We start from the raw sequence: 26,257 nt of genomic DNA, 5'->3' as shown, positions 1-26,257 counted from the left end.
TATATAGCTCTGACATATACAGCAGTGCTGTACAAAGAACACTGAGCCAGTCACATCAATCTCTGTACCAGAGGAGCTTACACTCTAATGTTCCCTCCCCCACAGTCACACACTATTATTATTATTATTACTATTATTATTATTATTAATAATAATAATAATAATAATATTATTATTATTATTATTATTATTATAATACAGTTATATAGCTGACATATACCGCAGTGCTGTACAGAGAACACTGAGCCAGTCACATCAGTCCCTGTACAGAGGAGCTTACACTCTAATGTTCCCTCCCCCACAGTCACACACTATTATTATTTTTATTACTATTATTATTATTATTATTATTATTATTATTAATAATAATAATAATAATAATAATAATAATATTATTATACATTTATATAGCTCTGACATATACAGCAGTGCTGTACAGAGAACACTGAGCCAATCACATCAGCCTCTGTACCAGAGGAGCTTACACTCTAATGTCCCCTCCCCCACAATCGGCCATTATTATTATTATTATTATTATTATTATTATTAATAATAATCATAATATTATTATTATTATTATACATTTATATAGCTCTGACATATACCGCAGTGCTGTACAGAGAACACCGAGCCAATCACATCAGTCTCTGTACAGAGGAGCTTACACTCTAATGTCCCCTCCCCCACAGTCACATCAGTCTCTGTACCAGAGGAGCTTACACTCTAATGCAGTCAGGCTGTTATTGTTATTTTTTTCATCACTAGTAAATTACATTTCAGCTCATACATGATGATGATGTTGTTGTGACAACTGATGTCATTGTTGTTTTCTGTCAGCCGTCTTTGCCGTCAGTTGTCACCCTGCGTCTGCTTTGGCAGTTGTCACCCTGCGTCTGCTTTGGCAGTTGTCGCCCTGCGTTGTTGGGGGGGGGTATTCGGTATCGACATTCACTCAGGTACTTTTTATTTGTGGGAAGAAATGAATTGATTCTCCTGAGATAATACAATTCCCCCCCCCGGTGAGTGGCAGAGGTTGGTGGGGTGTGTGTGGGGGTGGGGGGGGGTCTGTAAAGCGGAGGTGGGCGTCATTCTGACATTCATAATCTCCCCATCAGTCGCCCGGTTGAGTTCTCATTCTCCATTGACTTTGGCGTTTCCAGGCTCAGGAACGGCTTTGTGTGTGTGATGTGAGAATCTCGTGGTGCGGCTGCTGCTGTGAGAGGCATGGTGGAAGGATGGAGAGAGGAGAAGTGACACAACCGCCGAGGAGTGTGGGGGGGGGGGGGAGCGAAATAAACTGAAGACACAGAACTGAGAGCTAATGATGGGGAAGAGGAACTGCCGGGGAACATTATTAGATGCGGAAAAAAAGACCGCCAGACACAAAGGCTTTGCTGAAACCTGGGATCTCCGGCGCGGCGAGAAAAGTGCGACGGGAGAAAACTAAGTGAATGGAGGTGCGAAGACGGGTTGAGCGCCGTTGGGATAGGGATATGAGAGCCAAGGGTTAGGATAGATGGAGCGGAGAAGACAAAGACCTCGGCCAAGGAAAAGAAAATGGCAATGGTCTCTTCTGAGTAGGAAAATCCCCTTCATGGCTCAACTTAACGATGAAGAGCTGGATGGACTTCATGGGCAGGAGGTCCACGGCGTCTCGTCAGACGGGCGAAGGGTATGGATCGCCGTCTTCTTGAGTTTCATCGTCCTCTTGACCACTGCAGGCAACTCTCTTCTCATCTTGCTCATCTTCACCCAAAGGTCCCTTCGGAACACTTCCAACTACTTCCTGGTGTCCCTCTTCATGTCGGACCTCATGGTGGGCCTGGTGGTGATGCCGCCGGCCATGTTGAACGAGCTCTACGGCAGGTGGGTCCTGGACGGCGCCTTCTGTTGCATCTGGTACTCCTTCGACGTCATGTGCTGCAGCGCGTCCATACTCAACCTTTGCGTCATCAGCCTGGACCGGTACCTGCTCATCATCTCGCCGCTCAAGTACAAGCTCCGCATGACATCCTGCCGGGCCTTGGGCCTGATGTTGGCCACCTGGACGTTGGCTGCGCTGGCCTCCTTTCTACCCATCGAGATGGGATGGCACGAGCAGAACTTGGAGGCGCCGTCGTCCTCCTCCAACTTGACATCTGTCGCGGAGGAGAAGCAGTGCCGGCTCACGGTCAGCCTACCATACGCTCTGATCGCCTCCTGCTTGACCTTCTTCCTGCCGTCGGCAGCCATTTCCTTCACCTACTGCCGGATTCTGTTGGCGGCCAGGAAACAAGCCATCCAGGTGGCCTCCCTGACCACCAACATGCCCAACACTACTGAAGACCACACACAGGTGAGTAACGGCTCCATCAGAATTCATCAGAAGGGCGTCAGCTGTAAGGTGAGGAAGCTTTTTGCAAATAATAAACAGAAACCTACAAATTTGGAAGACTGAAGGCAGAAATGGGCAAAGTGGTCCATCGAGTGCCCGGTGTTTTTTACATTTGGACCTCTGTTTATGGGCCCAGCACCCTCCCGCTGCGCAACTCTGCTGACCTCTGGAAATCCCAGTCACGAGTGAACACTGAGATTTCTTATTTTTCTTGGAAATTTTCAGCAAAATTTTGGTGATTTAGTAAAATGTTACCATTTTGGTTGAAATGCATTTAAGCCAATTTAAAATGGTGAAATAAAGGGGCTTATGGTATTTTTTTTGTTGTTTTTTTAGGGTGCCATGTGCTTTTATGTATCCCCTGAGGGTTAAGGAAGCTTCTTTCACGTATCCTAGACATGTTCTTGTGCTGAAAAAACAGTCCGCCGTTATTTTACAGATTAAAAAAACAAAAAGTAATATTGACAAATGAGACCATATAGAAAAAATGATCAAATACAAAAAAAAGAAAAAAGAAATAAACGTCACTACAAAACAAAAAAAAAAAAAAAATACACTTTTTTCTTTCTACTTTTTTTTTTCTTTTTTTTTTCTTTTTTGAGCAAATTTCTACACTTGGGAGGGATTAGAGCCAATAAACAAACGTATTGTTTTGTATTTCAATGTAAATTGACGGCACTATATATGTGCCATAAATAATAATATTTTTTATAGCAAAAAGATGAACAATATATATATATATTCACCTTTTTGCTATAAAAAATATATTATTATTATTTATGGCACATGTATATATAGCGCCATCAATTTACATTGTACATTCACTAATATATATATATATATATATATATATATATATATATATATTTATTTATTTATATTTATTTATTTATAGCAAAAAGATGAAAAAAATAGGTTAAAAAGAAAATGAAAATGCAAAACAATACATTTGTTTATTGGCTCAAATCCTTCCCAAGTGTAGACCACTTTTTTTTTTTTTTTTTTGAGAAATTTGCTCAAAAAAGAAAAAAACAAAAAAATAAATAAAACAAAAGTGTAATATTATATATATATATATATATATATATATATATATATATATATATATATATATATATTATTTTTTACCTATTTGTTTTCTTTCTAATATATTTAAAATTTTATTTTACCTTTTTTTTTTATTACATATTTATTAATTTTGAGCACATTTTTTTTTAAACAATGTGTTTAAAAAAAAGGATTAACACTGCTTTTTTTGTTTTGCGTGTTTTATTTATTGTTTTTTTAAATGATTTTCCTTTTGGTCCTGTTAAACTACATTCATCTTTTTGCCTGTTTTAGTTTTTTCACAAGGGTTTCATACCAAGTTTTAAGGAAGGATTACAGCCAAAAAAAAATATTTTGTATTTATTTTTATATTTTTATTTATTTTGTTTATTGATTTTTTTTTAACCCCCTCCTTTTTTTAAATTAATATACATCTATATATCCCCCCCCCTTATCTCTCTCTCTCTCTCTCTCTCTCTCTCTCTCTCTCTCTCTCTCTCTCTCTCTCTCTCTCTCTCTCTCTATATATATATATATATATATATATATATATATATATATACTTTTTTTTCACGGAAGCATTAGAGCCAAAACCTTCATGTCCTTCATTATTATTTTATAAGTGGTTGTAAACCCTTACAAACCACTTTGACCTACAGGTAAGCCTAGAGTAAGGCGTACCTGTAGGTCCAAGAAATATCTCCTAAACCGTATTTACCTGAAGACAGCCACCGCGGCGTGCAGGCGCACTGGGCAAGCCGCAGATAGCGGCGATACACAGGGTCGGATTAAGAGCATCATGGGCCTGGTGCTGAGCACTTTGGGGGGTCATTTTTATGGTTAATAAATAAAATTAAAATGCTAATTTTTATTAAAACAAATTAGGTATTTTTATTAAACTGCTCATTCACACTATATGCAAGAGAACCTGTGCGAATGAGCCCACATTTTCTGTGTACTTTTTTTTTTTACATTTTTCTTTTTGTTTTTTAATCATTTGCTACAATCTTTTATTGTTTATTATTTTTTTTCCAGTGCAGGGCAGTGGATGGTGTAAGTAGTGCAGTGGACAGTGTCAGCATTTGTTTTTTTTTTATTTAATTTTTTTTTATAAATTATTTTTTACAATTTTTTATTTTTTTTTTCAAAATGCATTTGGGGCTTGGTTTTTGGCAGTGGACAGCATCTCTAGGGCAATGGCAGTGCCCAAATGGTCGGTCCAACCTTGCTGGGCCTATATTCAAGGTAGGGGCTTGGAGCTTCAGCTCCAATAGCCCCTACGTTAATCTGGCCCTGGCGATACACCGTGAGTGTCGGCTCCCGTGCGCATGCGCGGGAGTGACGTCATCGCTGCTCCGGCGAATCACAGCGCCGGAGCAGCGAGACCCACCAAGAAGATGGATGCTCGGAACTACAGGGGACAGCGGTGACATCGCTGGCTCCTGTGTCAGGTAAGTGACACATAATGGACTACTATGCGATGCGATGCGATGCATAGCAGTCCATTATGCTTTACCTTTGCAGGGAATCCTCTTTCAGGGAAGGGTTAAGGCCTCTGTCGGGTTTTTTTTCGCTGTCTGGGAGGTTTTGCTTAAAGTGATTGTAATTTCTTTTTTTTTTTTTTTCCTATAACAAACATGTTATACTTACCTGCTCTGTTGCAGTGGATTTGCATGGAGCAGCCCAGATCCTCCTCTTCTCGGGTCCCTCTTTGGTTCTCCTGGCCCCTCCCTCCTGTTCAGTGCTATGGGGGGCACCCGAGCTGAGTCACAGCTCCCTGTGTCCATTCAGACGTGGAGCCCCGGGCCTGGCCCAGCCCCCTCTCTCTCCTGTTTGGCTAGCTGACTGTGATTGACAGCAGCTGCAGCCAATGGCACCGTTGCTGTGTCTCAGCCAATCAGGAGGGAGAATCTCAGATGGCTGAGACACTTGTGGTCATCGCTGGACAGAGAGGGACCTCAGGTAAGTATTGGGGGGGGGGGGGGCGAGGGAGGTGTCTTTTTATCTTAATGTATAGAATGCACCTTCTGACTTTACAACCCCTTTTCATTTCCATTTGAAATTGACCACAAGGGAAGTGCGGGGCGCAAACACAGATAACGGGGCAATATTTGACAGAGGCTCTGTGACGGGTGATTGGTTGGTGTTTGTCCCGTTTTTCTACCCAGTGATGTGATTGGTCACTAAAAACTGCAGATCAACAGCAGCTGGAAGATGTACAGAAGTAACAAATGGAGGTCATGTGAAAAAAAAAAGGCTTAGAATGTAACAAGTTTTGTCTATTAACTGTTGTATTTCTGAGCTTTATATTTAATTTTATTAATTTTTTTCCTTCTCTCTTAACACAATTGAATATTTTTTTTAATAATTTTTATTTTTTTTATATTAAAATACATTAAAATAAATTTTTAATATTAAATGAAAAAAAAAAAATTTTTTTAAAGAAGAATTCTGCTACTTTTTTTAGTTGAGGTTCCCAAAATGACCCCAACAGTTTTTCCCCCCCTGTAATCTACTTGCAATGGGAGGGTAGCCAATAAGCAAACCCTCACAAACTCTGTATCCATCACCTACTGTAATTGGCTGCACGGCTCATGCAGGAGCAGAGCAGGGAAAACTCCCCTAAGCTCATGGGAACAGAGGGGGTTTTATTTCCTTTTTGGGGTGAGTCCTTATGAGCCGGGACCCGGCTGTGATGGGGGCGGGGCCAAAGGCTGGAAATACAAAATTTGAACTTGGCCACCTGTGCCTGGCAGTTATGGCGCGGTGTTCCTTGTTTCTGGGATGATGATTGGCTCGTGTTTTGCGGGTGAAATGACGATTTTTGGGTTAAAGATAAAACATTTCTAAAATGAGATTCTCATTCTGAGTCCGCTGTGACCCGTCTCTCCCCCACCCCTCCCCCCCATTGTCCAAAAATCATTAATTAACTGATCCGATCTCTTCTCTCTGCTGTAGAACCGTCTTGTTACTCGCTGATGGATCCCACGCTGTCCGTGTGTTACGTGTGATAAGCCCCGTGTTCGTGTGGTGGTACAATCCATGGTGGAGGGGGGGGGGGGGTGTCACATCCATCACATCTGAACTCCTGGGGGGGGGGGGTCCTATCACATCTGAGGAACTGAGGGGGTCTCATCACATCTGAGCAACTGAGGAGGTCCCATTACATCTGAGGAACTGGGGGGGTCCCATTACATCTGAGGAACTGGTGGGGCCCACCACATCTGAGGAACTGAGGGGGTCCCATCACATCTGAGGAACTGGGGGGTCCAATCACATCTGAGGAACTGGGGGGGTCCCATCACATCTGATCACATCTGAGGAACTGGTGGGTCCCATCACATCCGAGGGACTGAGGGGGTCCCATCACATCTGAGGAACTGAGGAGGTCCCATTACATCTGAAGAACTGGGGGGGTCCCATTATATCTGAGGAACTGGGGGGGTCCCATTATATATGAGGAACTGGGGGGTCCCATTATATCTGAGGAACTGCGGGGGTCCCATTATATCTGAGGAACTGGGGGTGTCCCATTATATCTGAGGAACTGGGTGGGGTCCCATTATATCTGAGGAACTGGGGGGGACACATTATATCTGAGGAACTGGGGGGGTCCCATTATATCTGAGGAACTGGGGGAAGTCACATTATATCTGAGGAACTGGGGGGTCACATTATATCTAAGGAACTGGGGGGGTCACATTATATCTGAGGAACTGGGGGGTCCCATTACATCCGAGGAGCTGGGGGAAGTCCCACCACATCTGAGAAACTGGGGGGGTCCCATCACATCTGAAGAAGTGGGGGGTACCATCACATCTGAGGAACTGGGGGTTCCATCACATCGAAGGGACTGGGGGGGGTCCCATTACATCTAAGTGAACTGGGGGGGTCCCATTACATCTGAGGAACTGGGGGGGTCCCATTACATCTAAGGGAACTGGGGAGGTCCCATTAAATTTGAGGAACTGGGGGGTCCCACTACATTTGAGGAACTGGGGGGTCCCATTACATCTAAGGGAACTGGGGGGGTCCCATTACATCTGAGGAACTGGGGGGTCCCATTACATCTGAGGAACTGGGGGGGTCCCATTACATCTGAGGAACTGGGGGGGTCCCATTACATCTGAGGAACTGGGGGGTCCCATTACATCAGAGGAACTGGGGGGGGGGTCCCATTACATCCAAGGAGCTGGGGGGTCTCATCACATAAAAAGGAACTGGGGGGCTCCCATTACTTCCGAGGAACTGGGGGGGGGGTCCCATTACATCAGAGGAACTGGGGGAAGACCTCATCTTTGTAGATTAAGCACTTACGAGGGACTGTATCAAATGCCTTTGCAAAATCTAGGTAGCGTAAATCCACTGGCCTACCCCTGCCTAGATGGCGGCTCACTTCCTCGTAGGATGTGAACAGATTGGTCTGGCAAGAACGACCTTTCATAATCCCGTGCTGATAACTACTTGATATTGATAAGATACTTGATATATTTCTTTTTCCTCTGTAAATCCTGGGATACCCTTATCCTCCCCTCCAATAATTTACCAACGATTGATGTTAGGCTGACTGACCTGTAGTTCCCAGGGATTTGTTGCCTCTGTTCTTTTTTGAATATTGGTTCCACGTTGGCTTTTCTCCAATCAGCTGGTACAATTTCTGTCCACAAAGATTAGGAATAGGAACAATGGTCTGGCTATAACCTGACTGAGTTCTCTGAGGACTCTCGGGTGAAAGCCATCTGGTCCTGGTGATTTATTTGTATTGAGTTTATTTTGTCTTTCCTTCACTCTGGCCTCTGTTAGCCACGAGGGTATGTCCCGTGATGTGGTGTCACCAATATTACTCTCGTGGTCGGTATAGCCCTCCCTTTCATGTGTAAACACTTATGAGAAGGGGGTATTTAGTACAGTTGCCTTCTCTGTGTCATCCTTAACCATCCTCCCTTCCTTGTCTTTTATGTGGGCAATAGGCTCAGATTTTGCCTTTTTACTCTTCATGTAGCTAAAATATTTATTTAGATTTTTTTTTTACTCTCCTCTGCTGTGTCTCTCGTAATCTTTTTTTGGCCACCCTGATTGCGTCCTTACACTCCTTATTGCATTCCTTGTAGTGTTGGAATGCTGACTGCGAATACATCTCCTTTTTATATTGTTTAACCCTTTAACGTTCTGCTCCACCGCTTGGTAGCGCACATTTTGAGTCACGATAACTCATTGAAAAATGTGGACTTTAAAGAGTTAAAGGCCATCTTTTTTTCTCTTTAATGAGGCTTTGTACATCACGGTTTAGGAGATTTCATTCTGTGGCATTGATTTGAAATATTCCATGTGGCACTGATTGAAATATTCCATGTGGCACTGATTGAAATATTCCATGTGGCACTGATTGAATTATTCCATGTGGCACTGACTGGATTATTCCATGGGGCACTGATTGAATTATTCCATGTGGCACTGATTGTATTAGTCCATGTGGCACTGATTGAATTATTCCATGTGGCACTGATTAGATTATTCCATGTGGCACTGATTGAATTATTCCATGTGGCACTGATTGTATTAGTCCATGTGGCACTGATTGAATTATTCCATGTGGCACTGATTGGATTATTCCATGTGGCACTGATTGAATTATTCCATGTGGCACTGATTGTATTAGTCCATGTGGCACTGATTGAATTATTCCATGTGGCACTGATGGGAATATATTGCATGTGGCATTGATTTAATGATTTCATGTGGCACTGATTGAAATATTCCATGCGGCACTGATCCGAATATATTGCATGTGGCATTGATTTGATTATTCCATGTGGCACTGATTGAATTATTCCACGTGGCACTGATTGAAATATTCCACGTGGCACTGATTGAAATATTCCATGTGGCACTGATGGGAATATATTGCATGTGGCATTGATTGGATTTTACCATGTAGCACTGATTGGAATATTCCATGTGGCACTGATTGGAATATATTGCATGTGGCACTGATTAAATTATTCCATGTGGCACTGATTGAATTATTCCATGTAGCACTGATTGAATTATTCCATGTGGCACTGATTGAATTATTCCATGTGGCACTGATTGAAATATCCCATGTGGCACTGATGGGAATATATTGCATGTGGCACTGATTGGATTATTCCATGTGGCACTGATTGGATTATTCCATGTGGCACTGATTGGAATATATTGCATGTGGCACTGATTGGATTATTCCATGTGGCACTGATACATATTGCAGGTTTTCAATTTATTTTTCTATCGGTTGAACTCGTGTTCATTTTTTTCAGCCAGTGCAACATACAATCCCCGTAGCTCAATAGTCAGTGTGGTACTGATGGGAATAATCGCTGTGGCACTGATTTCTGCAATATGATTGGTTATGAACAACCTCTAGAGCTCTGGGATATACAATACTATCGCTGTGACACTCCTAAAGTTCATGGGGCACTTATGGAAATAAATTCCGTGGCACTGGTAGAAAAAAAAAAATCAGTGCGGCATTGACAGGAATTTTTTTTTATTCCTCTATAAAAACTCGGCCTCCTTGATCCACAGCTGCTGCAATGAGATCCCATCCACACAGAGAGCATTGTCCTCAGCCGGTCAGTCCTGACTGGAAGAGCTGCCCCAAGCCCCCTCTTGGGCATGGAGGTCACCAGAGCTTCACAGTTTGTCACTGGAGTCCTCTTCCCCTCCTCCATGATGACATCACAGAGCTGGTGGATGTTGGAGACCTTCCGTTTGAGGATCCCCCACAGATGATCAATAGGGTTTAGGTCTGGAGACATGCTTGGCCAGTCCATCACCTTTACCCTCAGCTTCTTTAGCAAGGCAGTGGTGGTGTTGGAGGTGTGTTTGGGGTGGTTATCATGTTGGAATACTGCCCTGCGGTCCAGTCTCTGAAGGGAGGGGATCATGCTCTGCTTCAGTATGTCACAGTACATGTTGGCATTCATGGTTCCCTCAATGATTTGTAGCCCCCCAGTGCCGGCAGCACTCATGCAGCCCCAGACCATGACACTCCCACCACCATGCCTGACTGTAGACAAGACACACTTGTCTTTGTCCTCCTCACCTGGTTGCCCCCACACACGCTTGTCACCATCTGACACCAAATACGTTTATCTTTGTGTAGCAAAGTCCGGGGCTCCTTTAGGCCTAATGGTGACCTCCAGTGAGTCAGGGACAGTTGACATCATTCTGTGTAGAGTGGGTTACAAGGCATGGTGGGTATAATGCAAGATGGAACGGTGGGCGCCAGACACTTTTAGAATGCAAAAAGAGATTTATTGTCTCTTGAACAGAACTGTGGAAGAGAGGGTTAGGGCCAGGACACCCTTGGGTAGATGCAATGTTAATTGGCAGACTTCAAGACTTCTATAGGCAGACAGCTTTACAGGTGAAGACCTCCAGCCGGACACCCCTTCTGTATAGGTAGGACGCTGTCTCTTATGGCAACAATCTTGTAGAAGTTACTAACTGCAATTGTATCCAACTATTTGCAACACAAACAGTTCTCAGCTTATCCCACAATCACTCACTGATGGTCTTCACTCAACGGGCTCCCAGTCTCTCTCATTAGACTTCAGATCCAATCACTACTGGATCCCCTGAGCTCTTCCACTGTTAGCACTCGGTATCTTCCTCAAGCTTCACCCCCCGCTTCCCTGTTTGGTCCCCGGCTTGGCACTCACTGATACTCCACAAGTGTCACCTCTGCTGTCCTGCTGGGTCCCTGACTTGGCACTTGCTGACTTCTTCAGCTTCCCCGAGTTGATGAGAAGTCTGTTCTGGTACTGTCCTCAGCTTACTCACCGTGGTCTCCGGTAACAAGGTGGATGATCCCTTAGTGGCGAGAGCTTCCCCTCCACCTCCGACCACAACTGGTTCCCCGGCCGGTGGAACCGTAACTTCTGGTTGGACTACAAGCCCCCAGTCCCAACTCTACGCTGCTCTCCTGATTCTGGATGGGCCCTCAGACAGCCCGGGATAGGGCTCCGATGTCCTCGGGATAGCCTTCAGGTTTCTGGCCTAGCAGCCCGGGGCATAACAACACACGTCCACCCAGACAGCTGTCCAGGTGGCACAGAAGAACACCAAATAAATGGGGTCTCCCAGCAGGCCAAGGGGCCCAAGAAAATTCCTGCCCATTGGCTGAGACACCCCATCCATTCATAATCTGTCCTTGATAAGCCCTTGTCTTATCCAATGTCACTAGAAACGCTGCCACCCAGTGACAGAAGAAAGAAGTGCAGCAATTCCAGAATTAGAGGGAAATCAATTGATCTCTTAACAATTGGCCAAGGCAACTATCGCCTGGCAATTAAATTTAATAGCAACCCTACCTAACCATCAGGGTGCTACATCGGTGCCATCAGACCACAGGACATGGTTCCAGTAATCCGTGTCCTTAGTCTGCTTGTCTTCAGCAACCTGTTTGTGGTCTTTCTTGTGCATCATCTTTAGAAGAGGCTTCCTTCTGGGACGACAGCCATGCAGACCAATTTGATGCAGTGTGCGGCGTATGGTCTGAGCATTGACAGGCTGACCCCCCCACCCCTACAACCTCTGCAGCAATGCTGGCACCACTCATACGTCTATTTCCCAAACACAACCTCTGGATATGACGCTGAGCACGTGACCTCAACTTCTTTGGTGGACCATGGCGAGGCCTGTTCTGAGGGGAACCTGTCCTGTTATACCGCTGTATGGTCTTGGCCACCGTGCTGCAGCTCAGTTTCAGGGTCTTGGCAATCTTCTTATAGCCTAGGCCGGTAATGGCGAACCTTGGCACCCCAGATGTTTTGGAACTACATTTCCCATGATGCTCTTGCATTCTGCAGTGTAGTTGAGCATCATGGGAAATGTAGTTCCAAAACATCTGGAGTGCCAAGGTTCGCCATCACTGGCCTAGGCCATCTTTATGTAGAGCAACAATTCTTTTTTTTTCAGATCCTCAGAGAGTTCTTTGCCATGAGGTGCCATGTTGAACTTCCAGTGACCAGTATGAGAGAGTGAGAGCGACAACACCAAATTTAACACACCTGCTCCCCATTCACACCTGAGACCTTGTAACACTAACGAGTCACATGACACCGGGGAGGAGGGAAAATGGCTAATTGGGCCCAATTTGGACATTTTCACTTAGAGGTGTACTGACTTTTGTGGCCAGCGGTTTAGACATTAATGGCTGTGTGTTGAGTTATTTTGAGGGGACAGGAAATTGACACTGTTATACAAGCTGTACACTCACTACTTTACATTGTAGACAAGTGTCATTTCTTCAGTGTTGTCACATTAAAAGGGAGAAGAAAAGATTTACACACATGTGACTGAGGGGTGTACTTACTTTTCTCAGATACTGTATATAAGAGGATTTTAATTCTCATTGATGGGAATACCCACGTGACTCTTTGAGAAACGCGAAGAGTCACCAGGCTGCCCACGGGGCACAAATGGCCCCCTTTATTCCTCCCTTATAAATGTCACCGCCTGGCACCGGGCATTTGCTGCGGTTCATTGAATGACATTCCCACGATTATGGCTGCGCTACTGCTATGGCAGCCTCTCAGATGATTCACCCCCCTCCCCCCCCCCCCCCGAACAATGTGCGCTGCGCTCTCCTGCCAGCCCTTCCTGCTGCCCACAGAGCATGCATAAAATATACACGCCCCTGTACCCTCTGTCTGCTGGGCTGCCGGGTGCCAAGTCGCTGTGTGCGCCGCAGGAGCACCCCCCCCCACCCCCCGTTCGCTCCCCACCCAACGCAGCCAGCGCCGGTCTCCTCTTCTGTACAACAACCTCGCTCTGCTGAATCCTTCGCTTTTATTTATTTCTTACGGTGCCGCCGCCTGGCCCTGAGGGAACGCTCCGCGTCTCTCTGTAAACTCTCAGAGCTCCCTCCATCCAGGTTCATCCAGGCGCGTGCGTTTCTTTTTTTCTTTTTTTTTTGCGTTCCTGAGCTGCGCATTTTTTTTTTCGCAGCCCAATTCATTTCGATGCACTGGAACGCATAAAAAAAAAAAAAGTTTGGCGGTCAAGATTTTTTACCAAACCACACGGTATGTGCGTTCCTGAGCTGCACATTTTTTTTTTTTGCAGCAGCCCAATCCATTTCAATGCGCTGGAATGCGCAAAAAAAAATATACGGCTGTCAAGATTTTTTACCAAATCACACATTATGTGGGTTCCTGAGCTGCGCATATTTTTTTTTTTTGGCGCAGCCCAATTCATTTCAATGCGCTGGAACACGCAAAAAAAAATGGCGGTCAAGATTTTTTACCAAACCACACGGTATGTGCGTTCCTGAGCTGCGCATTTTTTTTATTTTAATTTTTTTGCCGCATCGCAATTCATTTCAATGCGCTGGAACACGCAAAAAAATAAAATACGGTGGTCAATATTTTTTACCAAACCACACATTATGTGCGTTCCTGAGCTGCGCATATTTTTTTTTTTGGCGCAGCCCAATCCATTTCAATGCACTGGAACGCGCTAAAAAAAAAAATACGGCGGTCAAGATTTTTTACCAAACCACACGGTATGTGCGTTCCTGAGCTGCGGATTTTTTTATTTTTATTTTTTGCCGCAGCTCAATTCATTTCAATGCGCTGGAACGCGCTAAAAAAAAATATGGCGGTCAAGATTTTTTACCAAACCAAACTGTATGTGCCTGAGCTGTGCATTTTTTTATTTATTTTTTTGGCGCAGCCCAATTCATTTTAATGCTCTGGAACGCGCAAAAAAAATAATAAAGTACGGCGATCAAGATTTTTTTTACCAAACCACACGGTACTTGCGATCTCATTCGTTTTAGTCGCTGCGAACGCACATGTGTTTGCTAGATGCGTGGGGGAGGGGGGGGGGGGTTGGTGCTATTAAGAATCAATGCCACCTGCACACGTCTGCAGGTGGCAGTGCCAACTGCCGTTGATATGAACCAGCCCTTAATGGCACACCCCTTCACCTCTAGCAGACACGGTTGTGTTAGTGCTCCCCAAAACGCACGGTAACGCAGTACTGCACAGCGCGACTCCAAAAAAAAAAATCGTAGCCTTCTGTACTTATTATTTCTTTTTTCTTCGCCTTTTTTTTTCTTTTTTCTTCCTGCGTTTTTTCTTTTTTATTGACAATGTTTTGTTTTTGTTTTGTTTTCTGCTCTTTTTATTTGTTTTTGTTTTGTTTTGCTTTATTTTGTTTTTGATTATTTCTCTACTTTTGCTTCTATTTTCCCACTTTTTTTTTTTTTATTGTGTTTTTTTTTCTTTCTGTAAACAAAAATAAAGAAAATAATGAAGGGTACTGAGAAGCCATTTTTCTGGCACAATAACCAGTTCAGGAATAGGTGGGAGAACCCCCAGGGGGACTATTACACCTAAAAAAAAATACCTTCATTTCACCTTCCCCATTGAGTTGGAACGCATTTCACTAAAATGGCAAAATGTTAAAATCTCGAACTTTTTGGAAATTTGGGGGGGAGGGGGGGGGCACAGGGATCGCAGGGGTTGGAGGAAGAATCCGCCCTTCTCATGGTTGGAATTTGAGGGTTCGTGCAAACTTCTGCGTTGTGGTAATACACCTGCTCTGTGTGCCGTATGTTTGTGATGTCATTTATTGGAAATAGCACCCCCCCCCCAACGCACCGTATCCTAGAGCCCAATGCAGTGCACCATATACAGTGCATTGTGTGTGATGTTGAAACCAGGTCATGCACGTTCCTTTCATCCATTGTGGTGCCTCGATGTTTTATTTATTTACATGTACAATACTGCACCACAATGGAATGCCTAATTATAAGTGGTCCCAGATGCTTCAGAATTCACAGTTACAGCTTTCCTGCTGTTGACCTCCTTCGAGCTCGCTGTTCACTTACTTCCTCCTGACCTACTTTTGACCTCCTCCTTACCTGCTGTTGAGTTTATTCTGACCTGCTGATGGCCTCCTCCAGACCTGCTGATGGCCTCCTCCTTACCTGCTGTTGACTTTATTATGACCTGCTGATGGCCTCCTCCAGACCTGCTGATGGCCTCCTCCTTACCTGCTGTTGACTTTATTCTGACCTGCTGATGGCCTCCTCCAGACCTGCTTATGGCCTCCTCCTTACCTGCTGTTGACTTTATTATGACCTGCTGATGGCCTCCTCTTTACCTGCTTTTGACTTTATTCTGACCTGTTGATGGCCTCCTCCAGGCCTGCTGATGGCCTCCTCCTTACCTGCTGTTGACTTTATTCTGACCTGTTGATGGCCTCCTCCACACCTGCTGATGTCCTCCTCCTTACCTGCTGTTGACTTTATTCTGACCTGCTGATGGCCTCCTCCAGACCTGCTTATGGCCTCCTCCTTACCTGCTGTTGACTTTATTCTGACTTGCTGATGGCCTCCTCCAGACCTGCTTATGACCTCCTCCTTACCTGATGTTGACTTTATTCTGACCTGTTGATGGCCTCCTCCAGACCTGCTGATGGCCTCCTCCTTACCTGATGTTCCCTTTATTCTGACCTGCTGATGGCCTCCTCCTTACCTGCTGTTGACTTTATTCTGACCTACTGATGGCCTCCTCCAGAGCTGCTGATGGCCTCCTCCTTACCTGCTGTTGACTTTATTCTGACCTGCTGATGGCCTCCTCCAGAGCTGCTGATGGCCTCCTCGTTACCTGCTGTTGACTTTATTCTGACCCGCTGATGGCCTCCTCCTGACTTGCTGATGGCCTCCTCCTGAGCCGCTGATGGCCTCCTCCTGACTCGCTGATGGCCTCCTCCTGACTCGCTGATGGCCTCCTCCTGACTCGCTGATGGCCTCCTCCTGACTCGCTGATGGCCTCCTCCTGACTCGCTGATGGCCTCCTCCTGACTCGCTGATGGCCTCCTCCTGATCCGCTGATGGCCTCCTCCTGATCCACTTTTAACCTACTCCTAACCTGCTTTCGAACCCCTCCTGACCTATGGCTGGTGTCCTCCAGACTCATTGATTGCCTATGGTCCTTCAGCTAACTTCTAAGTTTTTCTTCCACATTCCCATTGACTTGCATGTTGTTGCTGTTCTGGCACCAACCCCCAACCCCCAACCCCCACCCCAGGAAATCCAAAAAGAAGAAAAATCTAAAAAAGCGCTCGTCCAAAGGAACATTTTCCATCCTAACCCCTTGAGGTGAACAGATCAACTTTGAGGTGAGCATTAATGTACCTTTTATAGACTGACTGATCCAATAATGACCATGAACGCTCAGCTTGGCCTGTAAATGGAGAGGGAATGAGGGAGGGAGAAGTGAAGCCTGGCATGGCTGATATTGGTTATTTTGGGGGTGGGGGGTAGTAGTGATCATGCCAGGTTTTCCAACTTAGCCCCTTGGCTTTTCCCCAGATTGCAAGGTTTAGTGTCACCCACAAACATGGCATTGAATGTCACCCAATGTGGCACCTGTAGCCTAACTGAGTTTGTTTTTTTCAGCAGTCATTAAGCAGGGATGCTGATTGCATTATAAATGGCCAGAAGGGGGAGCGCTCACAGGCCTGGGTATGAAGATATGGAGCATTAAATATATCCATATGAAAGCACATCAGCAGCCACTTTGATAACCCGTTACAGGTGTTCTGCAGATTTCGCAGCGCTCCTATTGGACGGGGGGGGGGGGGGGGTGTTGCGGGGCGTTTCCTCAGGTTTTGTCTCTATAGATGGTTTGGCAGAGGAAGCCGAGCATGAAATCTGGACAGATGGTTGCATCCCCCGGCGAGGCGCTGACATATAAAAGGAGCTGAGTGCAGAACGATGGCTCAAATCCCTGATGAGCTAAAAAACAGATTTCGGTTCTTCCTGCGGCTCATGTTTGCTGGAGGTTCGAATCTGAGATTCTGGCTTTTGGGCCAATGATAGCAGTCCAAACCTCCAACCAGGTTCCTCTACAGCCAATTAGGATGGGAAGATGGTGGCCCCATGGTAACGAGGAAGTCTTTCCTACTAGGGCTACTTTCCTACTAGGATCTTAATTCTCCAAAAATTGTATAAATATTTTGGCAAGAAATTGGGCAATCTTCACCATCGCGGTCTCACCCATCCGCTTCTCTCTCTCTCTCAGGTTCTCACGCTTCCTGCCACTGAAAGCCGAAAGTTCGTCACTAAGCACAGCAAGAAGGCCCTGAAAGCCAGCCTGACCCTGGGCATCCTGCTGGGCATGTTCTTTGTGGCATGGCTGCCCTTCTTCGTGGCTAACGTCGTCCAGGTGAGCTGCAGACAAAACCAACCCAGATCCATGGTATGACCGGAGCATATTTAGGATGACTTCCCTAGTGGAGGAAGGGCCTTCCTCCCTATGGCGGCTCACGCTCGGTTGTGCGCATACTCGTGTTTGTGAAGCCCAAGCTAAAATTAACCCACACAGGTGCAGGAGTCAGAGTAGTGACCCCCCTCCAGAGCAGTGACCCCCCCCCCCATCCTTAAAATAGTGATTCCCTCCATCCTTGGAGCAATGACCCCCTCCATCCTTAGAGCAATGACTCCCTCCATCCTTGGAGCAATGACCCCCTCCATCCTTAGAGCAATGACTCCCTCCATCCTTGGAGCAATGACCCCTCCATCCTTAGAGCAATGACCCCCTCCATCCTTGGAGCAATGACCCCCTCCATCCTTGGAGCAATGACCCCCTCCATCCTTGGAGCAATGACCCTCTCCATCCTTGGAGCAACGACCCCCCTCCATCCTTGGAGCAACGACCCCCCTCCATCCTTGGAGCAATGACCCCCTCCATCCTTGGAGCAATGACCCCCTCCATCCTTGGAGCAATGACCCCTCCATCCTTGGAGCAATGACCCCCTCCATCCTTGGAGCAATGACCCCCTCCATCCTTGGAGCAATGACCCCTCCATCCTTAGAGCAATGACCCCCTCCATCCTTGGAGCAATGACCCTCTCCATCCTTGGAGCAATGACCCCTCCATCCTTAGAGCAATGACCCCCTCCATCCTTGGAGCAATGACCCCCTCCATCCTTGGAGCAATGACCCCCTCCATCCTTGGAGCAATGACCCTCTCCATCCTTGGAGCAACGACCCCCCTCCATCCTTGGAGCAACGACCCCCCTCCATCCTTGGAGCAATGACCCCCTCCATCCTTGGAGCAATGACCCCCTCCATCCTTGGAGCAATGACCCCTCCATCCTTGGAGCAATGACCCCCTCCATCCTTGGAGCAATGACCCCCTCCATCCTTGGAGCAATGACCCTCTCCATCCTTAGAGCAATGACCCCCTCCATCCTTGGAGCAATGACCCTCTCCATCCTTGGAGCAACGACCCCCCTCCATCCTTGGAGCAACGACCCCCCTCCATCCTTGGAGCAACGACCCCCTCCATCCTTGGAGCAATGACCCCCTCCATCCTTGGAGCAATGACCCCCTCCATCCTTGGAGCAATGACCCCCTCCATCCTTAGAGCAATGACCCTCTCCATCCTTAGAGCAATGACCCCCCCCCACCCTTAGAGCAATGACCCCCTCCGTCATCAGAGCAATGACCCCCTCCATCGTTAGAGCAATGACCCCCTCCATCCTTGGAGCAATGACCCCCTCCATCCTTGGAGCAATGACCCCCTCCATCCTAGGAGCAATGACCCCCTCTGTCCTTGGAGCAATGACCCCCTCCGTCCTTGGAGCAATGACCCCCTCCGTCCTTGGAGCAATAACCCCCTCCGTCCTTGGAGCAATGACCCCCTCCGTCCTTGGAGCAATGACCCCCTCCATCCTTGGAGCAATGACCCCCTCCATCCTTGGAGCAATGACCCCCTCCATCCTTAGAGCAATGACCCTCTCCATCCTTAGAGCAATGACCCCCCCCCACCCTTAGAGCAATGACCCCCTCCGTCATCAGAGCAATGACCCCCTCCGTCGTTAGAGCAATGACCCCCTCCAACCTTGGAGCAATGACCCCCTCCATCCTTGGAGCAATGACCCCCTCCATCCTAGGAGCAATGACCCCCTCTGTCCTTGGAGCAATGACCCCCTCCGTCCTTGGAGCAATGACCCCCTCCGTCCTTGGAGCAATAACCCCCTCCGTCCTTGGAGCAATGACCCCCTCCGTCCTTGGAGCAATGACCCCCTCCGTCTTTGGAGCAATGACCCCCTCCATCCTTGGAGCAATGACCCCCTCCATCCTTAGAGCAATGACCCCCCCCCACCCTTAGAGCAATGAACCCCTCCATCGTTAGAGCAATGACCCCCTCCATCTTTAGAGCAATGACCCCCTCCATCTTTAGAGCAATGACCCCCTCCATCCTTGGAACAATGACCCCCTCCATCCTTGGAGCAATGACCCCCTCCATCCTTAGAGCAATGACCCTCTCCACCCTTAGAGCAATGACCCCCTCTGTCGTTAGAGCAATGATCCCCTCCATTTTTAGAGCAGTGGCCCCCTGCAGAACAGTGACCCCCTCCATCCTTAGAGAAATGACCCCCTCTATCCTTAGAGAAATGACCCCTCCATCTTTAGGACAGTGACCCCCTCCATTCTTAGAGCAATGACCCCCTCCATCTTTAGAGCAGTGGCCCCCTCCAGAACAGCGACACCCTCCATCCTTAGGACAGTGACCCCCTCCATCCTTAGAGCAATGACTCCCTCCATCTTTACAGCAGTGACCCCCTCCAGAGCAGTGATCCCCTCCATCCTCCAGAACAGTGACCCTCTCCCCCCTCCAGACCTCTGCCCCTCTAGAATAATAACCCCTTCCTGTCCAGAGCAGTGACTGTTCCCCGTTAAGAGCAGCGACCCTCTCCCCCTCCGGAGCAGTGATTCCCCCTCTCCCCCAAAAGAACAATAACCCCTTCCTATCCAGAGCTGTGACTCCTCCCCTCCAAAGCATCGGCTCCACCCCCTCCCTGCTTCTTTAGCGAGAGCCTGAATGTTTTAGTCTTCGAGAGTCTGAAAGCAAACAGCTTCTGCTGTGCTCTGTGCTCTAGGATTCCTCTTTTCATGGGTGTAAAATTAAATTTTATTAAAAAAAAAAAGTAATCTAAAACCATTTAAAACATAAACATTTAAAATAAACAAAAACAATCCCAACCGATGAGCGTTTCCCGGGACCCCAGCTGGGGACCCCATAGGTGCTCCCACACACCATGCTGTGGACGTTGATCTCAATGTCTGGTGATGTAAAAAGCTCACTGCCCTTACATTTTTTACGAGTTTAGATTTTCGCTCTCCGCCATTTTCCCCGCCCGCCTCCTGTGTACTTACTGTCGTTCTTCCTCCCTTGTGTCTCGTAGGCGGTCTGTGACTGCGTCCCCCCCGGATTGTTCGATGTGCTGACCTGGCTCGGCTACTGTAACAGTATGATGAACCCCATCATCTACCCGCTCTTCATGAGGGACTTCAAGAGAGCCATGGGGAAGTACCTACCTTGCTGCCGGCGGTCCCGGGTCATCTCCCTGTCGGTGCGCAACTCCAACAGCGCCCCCCGCCTGGGGCTATCGCTGAGGAACGTGCTAACCCTACGCGGGGAGACCGACTCCATGTACTCGGCCACCCTGGGCAACGACCACCTACTGCCCCACTATAAGGACCTCAGTACCGACCCGCTGCCAGTCACCGCAGCCGACTCCGTCAACCTGTTTGACCTGGAGCAAGAGATGCAGGTCCACCAGCTGAACACACCTATGGACTGAGGGGTCCTGGAGGGCCCGGAGCCCCCTTGTACTGCCCACCCTATCCCCATCTCACTGACTTTTTTTGTGTCCTGTCCTTTTCAAAAACATTTTAAAGATTTGATATGGAATATCCGATCATGGCGAGGAGGGTCAACGGTTGGCGAGGAGGGTCAACGGGGACAACGCTTTGTTTTTTAAAACATTTTTTTTTTTTTTTTTAATGGACTTAAGGATAGTGGGTGGAGCTATGACAGTCACCCCTTTATACCCCGATGCGGGGCTGGAGAGGACCAGAAGGCCTTTGCCGATAGGTGTCAGAGACAACCAAGGTGACCTTTCTCTTTTGTAGACGTTACAACATGTGTTTTGTTTTCGATTCGTTAATTTAATTCGTAAATTATTTTGTTTAGATAACTTCGTTTTTGAAATTTGTTTCATTTCATTTCGTTTATTCATTTTCGAATTCGATTAGAATTTTCCAAATTTGGAAAAATTTTAATCCACTATTCGAATTTCAAATTATTCTATTAGAATTTAATGGTTATATTCTTTCTATTTTATTCTATTCTATTGGGTTTTTTCTATTCTAATCTACTCTATTATATTCCTTTAATTCCTATTCTGTTTTATTCTACTCTCTTATTTTCTGTTTTTGTTCTGTTTTACTCCTATTCTTTTCTATTACATTTTTTATTTTCTATTCTATTCTTTTTTAATCTTCTGTTTTACTCTATTCTTTTCTATTCTATTATTTTTCTATTATATTCCCTTATTTCCTGTTCTATTTTATTTGATTCTATTCATTTAATTTCTATTCTATTTTATTCTACTCTTTTTTTTATTTTCTGCTTTGTTCTGTTTTACTCCTATTCTTTTCTATTACATTTTTTATTTTCTATTCTATTCCTTTTTTATCTTCTGTTTTGTTTCTATTCTATTTTATTCTACTCTTTTGTTTTTCTGCTTTGTTCTGTTTTACTCCTATTCTTTTCTATTCTATTTTTTATTTTCTATTCTTTTCTTTTTTTTTCTCTTCTGTTCTGTTTTACTCTATTCTTTTGTATTCTATTATTTTTCTATTCCATTTCCTTTTCTATTTAATTTTATTCCTTTAATTTCTATTCTATTTCTACTCTTTTATTTTATATTCTATTTTGTTCTGTTTTACTCCAATTCTTTTCTATTCTGTTTTTGCTTTTCTATTCTACTCCTTTTATTTTCTATTCTGTTTTTTCTCTTCTGTTCTGTTTTACTCTTTATTTACTCTTTATTCTTTTCTATTCCATTATTTTTCTGTTCTATTCCCTTATTTCCTAATCTGTTCTATTTTAAGTTATTATATTCTTTTATTTTATATTCTATTCTGTTTTACTCTATTATTTTCTATTTTCTTTTCTATTCTATTTATTTTATATTATACTGTATTTTATTCTATTCTTTTAGGTTATATTTTATTCTGTTTTACTCTAGAATAAAAAAGAAAATAGAAAATAATAGAGTAAAACAGAATAGAATACAACATAAAAGAATAGAATAAAATACAGTACAATAGAAAATAAATAGAATAGAAAAGAAAATAGAAAATAATATTTATTTTCTATTGTACTGTATTTTATTCTATTCGTTTATGTTATATTCTATTCTGTTTTACTCTATTATTTTCTATTTTCTTTTCTATCTATTTATTTTCTATTATACTGTATCTTAATCTTTTCTTTTATGTTATATTCTATTCTGTTCTCTTTTACTCTATAGCTGCTTGCAGAAGTTTTTTTTTTTTATACCTTGATGCAGAAAATGCATTAAGGTTAAAAAAAAAACAAAAAAAAAAAAAAAACGTTCTGCCTTTAGAACCGCTATAAAGATAACCTGCCGCCAAAAAATATATATATAATATATGGTACTGAAGTTTGTTGCCATTTCACAGGCACGCACAATTTTAGTCTTTGACATGTTGGTTATCTATTCATTTGGTGCAACCTCATCTTTTCTAGTTTACAAAAAAAATAATTGTGTACTATTTTACATGTGTGAGCCCTAAAATAACTTTAGAGTATTTTTTTTTTATTTATTTTTTTACTAAAATTTTGCAGTAATTTTGTGTGACATAAAAAAAAATTGGAGCTACTACTAATTTATTCTCTATGATGTCTGCTTTCAGAAAACAGATAAATAATTTCTGGAGGTTTTGTGTAATCTTCAGGCCTAAAATGATATATTTATTTTTTAACATTTGTGCAAAAAAATGAAAAAAAAAAATATATAAAAATGTCTTTGGCCATGAAAGAGTTAAAGCTGATGTGAGCATTGTAGCTAGCATTAAAGGGGGGGGGGGGATATATATACATACATATTTATATATATATATATATATATATATATATATATATATATATATATATATATATATATATATATCTATATCTATATATATTATATATATATATATATATATATATATATATATAATATATAAAAAAAAATAATAATATATATATATATATATATATATATACAAAATATATATCTATATATATATAGATATATAAATATATCCCCCCCCCCTTTTTTTTAATGCTTTAACTCTTTCATTGCCAGGGCCTTTTTTTATTTTTTTTGCACGAATGTTAAAAAAAAAAAAAAAAAAATATATATATATATATATATATATATATATATATATATATATATATATATATATATATATATATATATAAAAAAAAATTAGGCCTGAAGATTACATAAAACCTCCAAACATTATCGATTTTTTGAAAGCAGACACCCCAGAGAATATATTTATATATATATATCTTCTTACATTTTAGCTGTATTGAGAAATAGGCATCCATCCTTGTCAACGTTTCCGTGAAATTTAATGATTTTTTGACACGGAACAAAATTTACCAAAAATGATCCTCTTATATTGAGTGATATTTATCTTAATTTAATTTATTAAAATTATTTAATTTTTTTTTTTTCCTTTTTTTTTTTTTCCATCTCACACAGCTCTTTTCGGCCTCCTGTTGCTGCAAGGTCAGGGATAATACAATATTGTAGCACTTGCAAAAGTTCTTAAACGGAACCTGCCAGGACCAGAGATGGCGGCTGCCAATACATCGCCCCCCCCCCCTGAAACCGAGACTCTTGTCTCATGTCAGCAAAAAAATGAGTGGATGGCCCCTCCCACTATCTTTAAGGGGGAGGGGGGCGGACCTACTTCTATATTATTATTTTTTTGGATGTAAATATGTAAATATCTGTTGAAAATTGGTGATGTGGCACTTTACAGATTATTTAATAAAGTGTAAAAAAAAAAAAAAAAAAAAAGAACAGCGATGGTTTTGAGATGTGATGACTCGCCGACCCCCCCCCCCCCCACCACCACCACCAATCACATTTCTGCTCCCAAAAAAAAAAAAAAAAAACTTTGATAGATAAAGCTGACTGTAGATTAAAACGTTTCATATTAAATTGGAGATCCTTTAAATTTAAATAAATAAAATAAAATTTATTTCCATGTCCATAGAGACCAAATTCCTTTTTTTTTTTCTTCTTTTTTTTTTATTTCTTCTAATGCAATTTGGGGAATTTTCTGTGTGAGAATTTCACCCTCTCCGGTGCCCCCTCCCCCTCCGCCCATCAAAAATACTAATGAGGTTTTTAAATAAAACCAACTTCACCTTATTTCGGACCCATCGCCGGGTCTCTGCGCTTCTCTATGCAATGCAATCAGATCATGGCTGGTGGGAGGAGCCGGCAGGGTGCTGTCGATGACATCGCCACCCCCCTGACCGGAGGCTCAGCATGACATGTGGGAGTTACCTATGCAAATACAGCCTGCCTAGGTCCCCCCCCCCCCCCCCCTCCTTCCAGACTTGACACCCGCCCATCAAGGCATTTTGATATTTGCATAATTACTCCTCCCCAAGAGCCCGCCCACTGCTTGCCTCAGTATTCCTCTCTTGCACTGATGCCAGCAGTGGGAGGAGGAGTTATGCAAATATGGAAATGCCTTGATGGGCGGGTGTCAGTCTGGAGGAGTGGGGGCGGTCCTAGGCAGGCTGTATTTGCATAGGTAACTCCCACATGTCATGCTGAGCCTCTATGATTGAAATGAACTGAAGTCCAATGAATGAAAGGGGCGGAGCAAGGAACAGTCAGGGTAGGTAATGCTGGACACACCCCCCAATCCCCCCCCCCCAGCCAGGAAATGGGGCGGGGCTCTATCTTCTAATGCACATGGTGAGAAGCTCACAGCGTGCAATCAGAGGAGGAGGCGTTTCAGGCCAGGGGGAGGAGTCTGTACAACTGTGCAAGACTGATGGGGCGGAGCTCAGATTTAAATGAGTTGATTAGGCAGCACAGACTCTGCCCAATCAGCTTTCATATCTGAATTTTCACATTGGCGGGGCGGGGCAGAGGGGAGGAGGGGGGGTCGCCTATAATCTCCTTACATGAGACTCCTCTAGGGAGGTCTCCAGAGCTCAGCAGGGGCGGGGCTTGCTTAAAGATGGACTGTTTGGGTAAAAAGAGAGCAAGCTGAAATCGAGATCAGAGAGTCCATCAAGCGAGGAGCGGTGTGCGTACCTCCATCTGTCACGTAAAGTGGACCTGTCATCTGATTTATGTCTTCACAATTTAGTGCATGTAACCCTTCCAGGTATTTACTACCTCTCACAGGTCCCGCCCTCTGCCGACACAATCATGTAAATCCCGGTGTCTGTGCAGGTTCTTGGCTGTGATAGCAAATGTCTGACACAGATCAGCCCCCTGGTTCAGCCTCTCACATTGTGACTTGCTACAAAGTTACAATGTACAGTCTGATCACCGGGGGAGCCGAGACTGAGGAAATGACTCTCTCCTTCTACAAAGTTACAATGTACAGTCTGATCACCGGGGGAGGGGAGACTGAGGAAATGACTCCTCCCCCTTCTACAAAGTTACAATGTACAGTCTGATCACTGGGGGAGGGGAAACCGAAGAAATTGCTCCTCCTCCTTCTACAAAGTTACAATGTACAGTCTGATCACTGGGGGAGGGAGACTGAGGAAATTACTCCTCCCCCTTCTACAAAGTTACAATGTACAGTCTGATCAATGGGGGGGGGCTGAGGAAATGATTCCTCCTCCTTCTACAAAGTTACAATGTACAGTCTGATCACTGGGGGAGGGGAGATTGAGGAAATGCTTCCTCCTCCTT

General features: G+C 44.4%; 1 protein-coding gene across 2 annotated transcripts; it reads left to right on the top strand.

Moving 5' to 3' along the window:
• The first annotated feature begins 1,082 nt into the window (after nt 1-1,082).
• HTR6 (5-hydroxytryptamine receptor 6) lies at nt 1,083-24,382 on the top strand. Of its 2 annotated transcripts, XM_077456346.1 has the most exons (4): nt 1,086-2,335; nt 17,506-17,649; nt 20,678-21,387; nt 24,065-24,382. In XM_077456346.1, exons 1-3 carry the CDS (start codon nt 1,517-1,519, stop codon nt 21,074-21,076), a joined length of 1,362 nt encoding a protein of 453 aa, XP_077312472.1. In that variant the 5' UTR covers nt 1,086-1,516; the 3' UTR covers nt 21,077-21,387; nt 24,065-24,382. The 2 variants fall into 2 exon arrangements, with proteins under 2 accessions (XP_077312473.1, XP_077312472.1); XM_077456347.1 differs by lacking the exon at nt 17,506-17,649 and having other exon boundaries at nt 1,083-2,335.
• Nucleotides 24,383-26,257: the final 1,875 nt, after the last annotated feature.

Source organism: Lithobates pipiens, unplaced genomic scaffold, assembly GCF_037356315.1.
Source record: "Lithobates pipiens isolate NorthernLeopardFrog02 unplaced genomic scaffold, aLitPip1_a1.2 Scaffold_27, whole genome shotgun sequence".
Classification (NCBI taxonomy): domain Eukaryota; kingdom Metazoa; phylum Chordata; class Amphibia; order Anura; family Ranidae; genus Lithobates; species Lithobates pipiens.
Note: the sequence above shows the minus strand (reverse complement) of the source record. Positions and strands in the feature narration are given on the sequence as shown.

Excerpts from the sequence above, each read along its gene's own strand:
- HTR6 (XM_077456346.1), top strand. The coding sequence starts at position 1,517 with ATGGAGCGGAGAAGACAAAGACCTCGGCCAAGGAAAAGAAAATGGCAA. Across the intron at positions 2,336-17,505 it reads CTACTGAAGACCACACACAG|GTTCTCACGCTTCCTGCCAC; the intron begins GTGAGTAACGGC and ends TCTCTCTCTCAG. Across the intron at positions 17,650-20,677 it reads TCGTGGCTAACGTCGTCCAG|GCGGTCTGTGACTGCGTCCC; the intron begins GTGAGCTGCAGA and ends TGTGTCTCGTAG.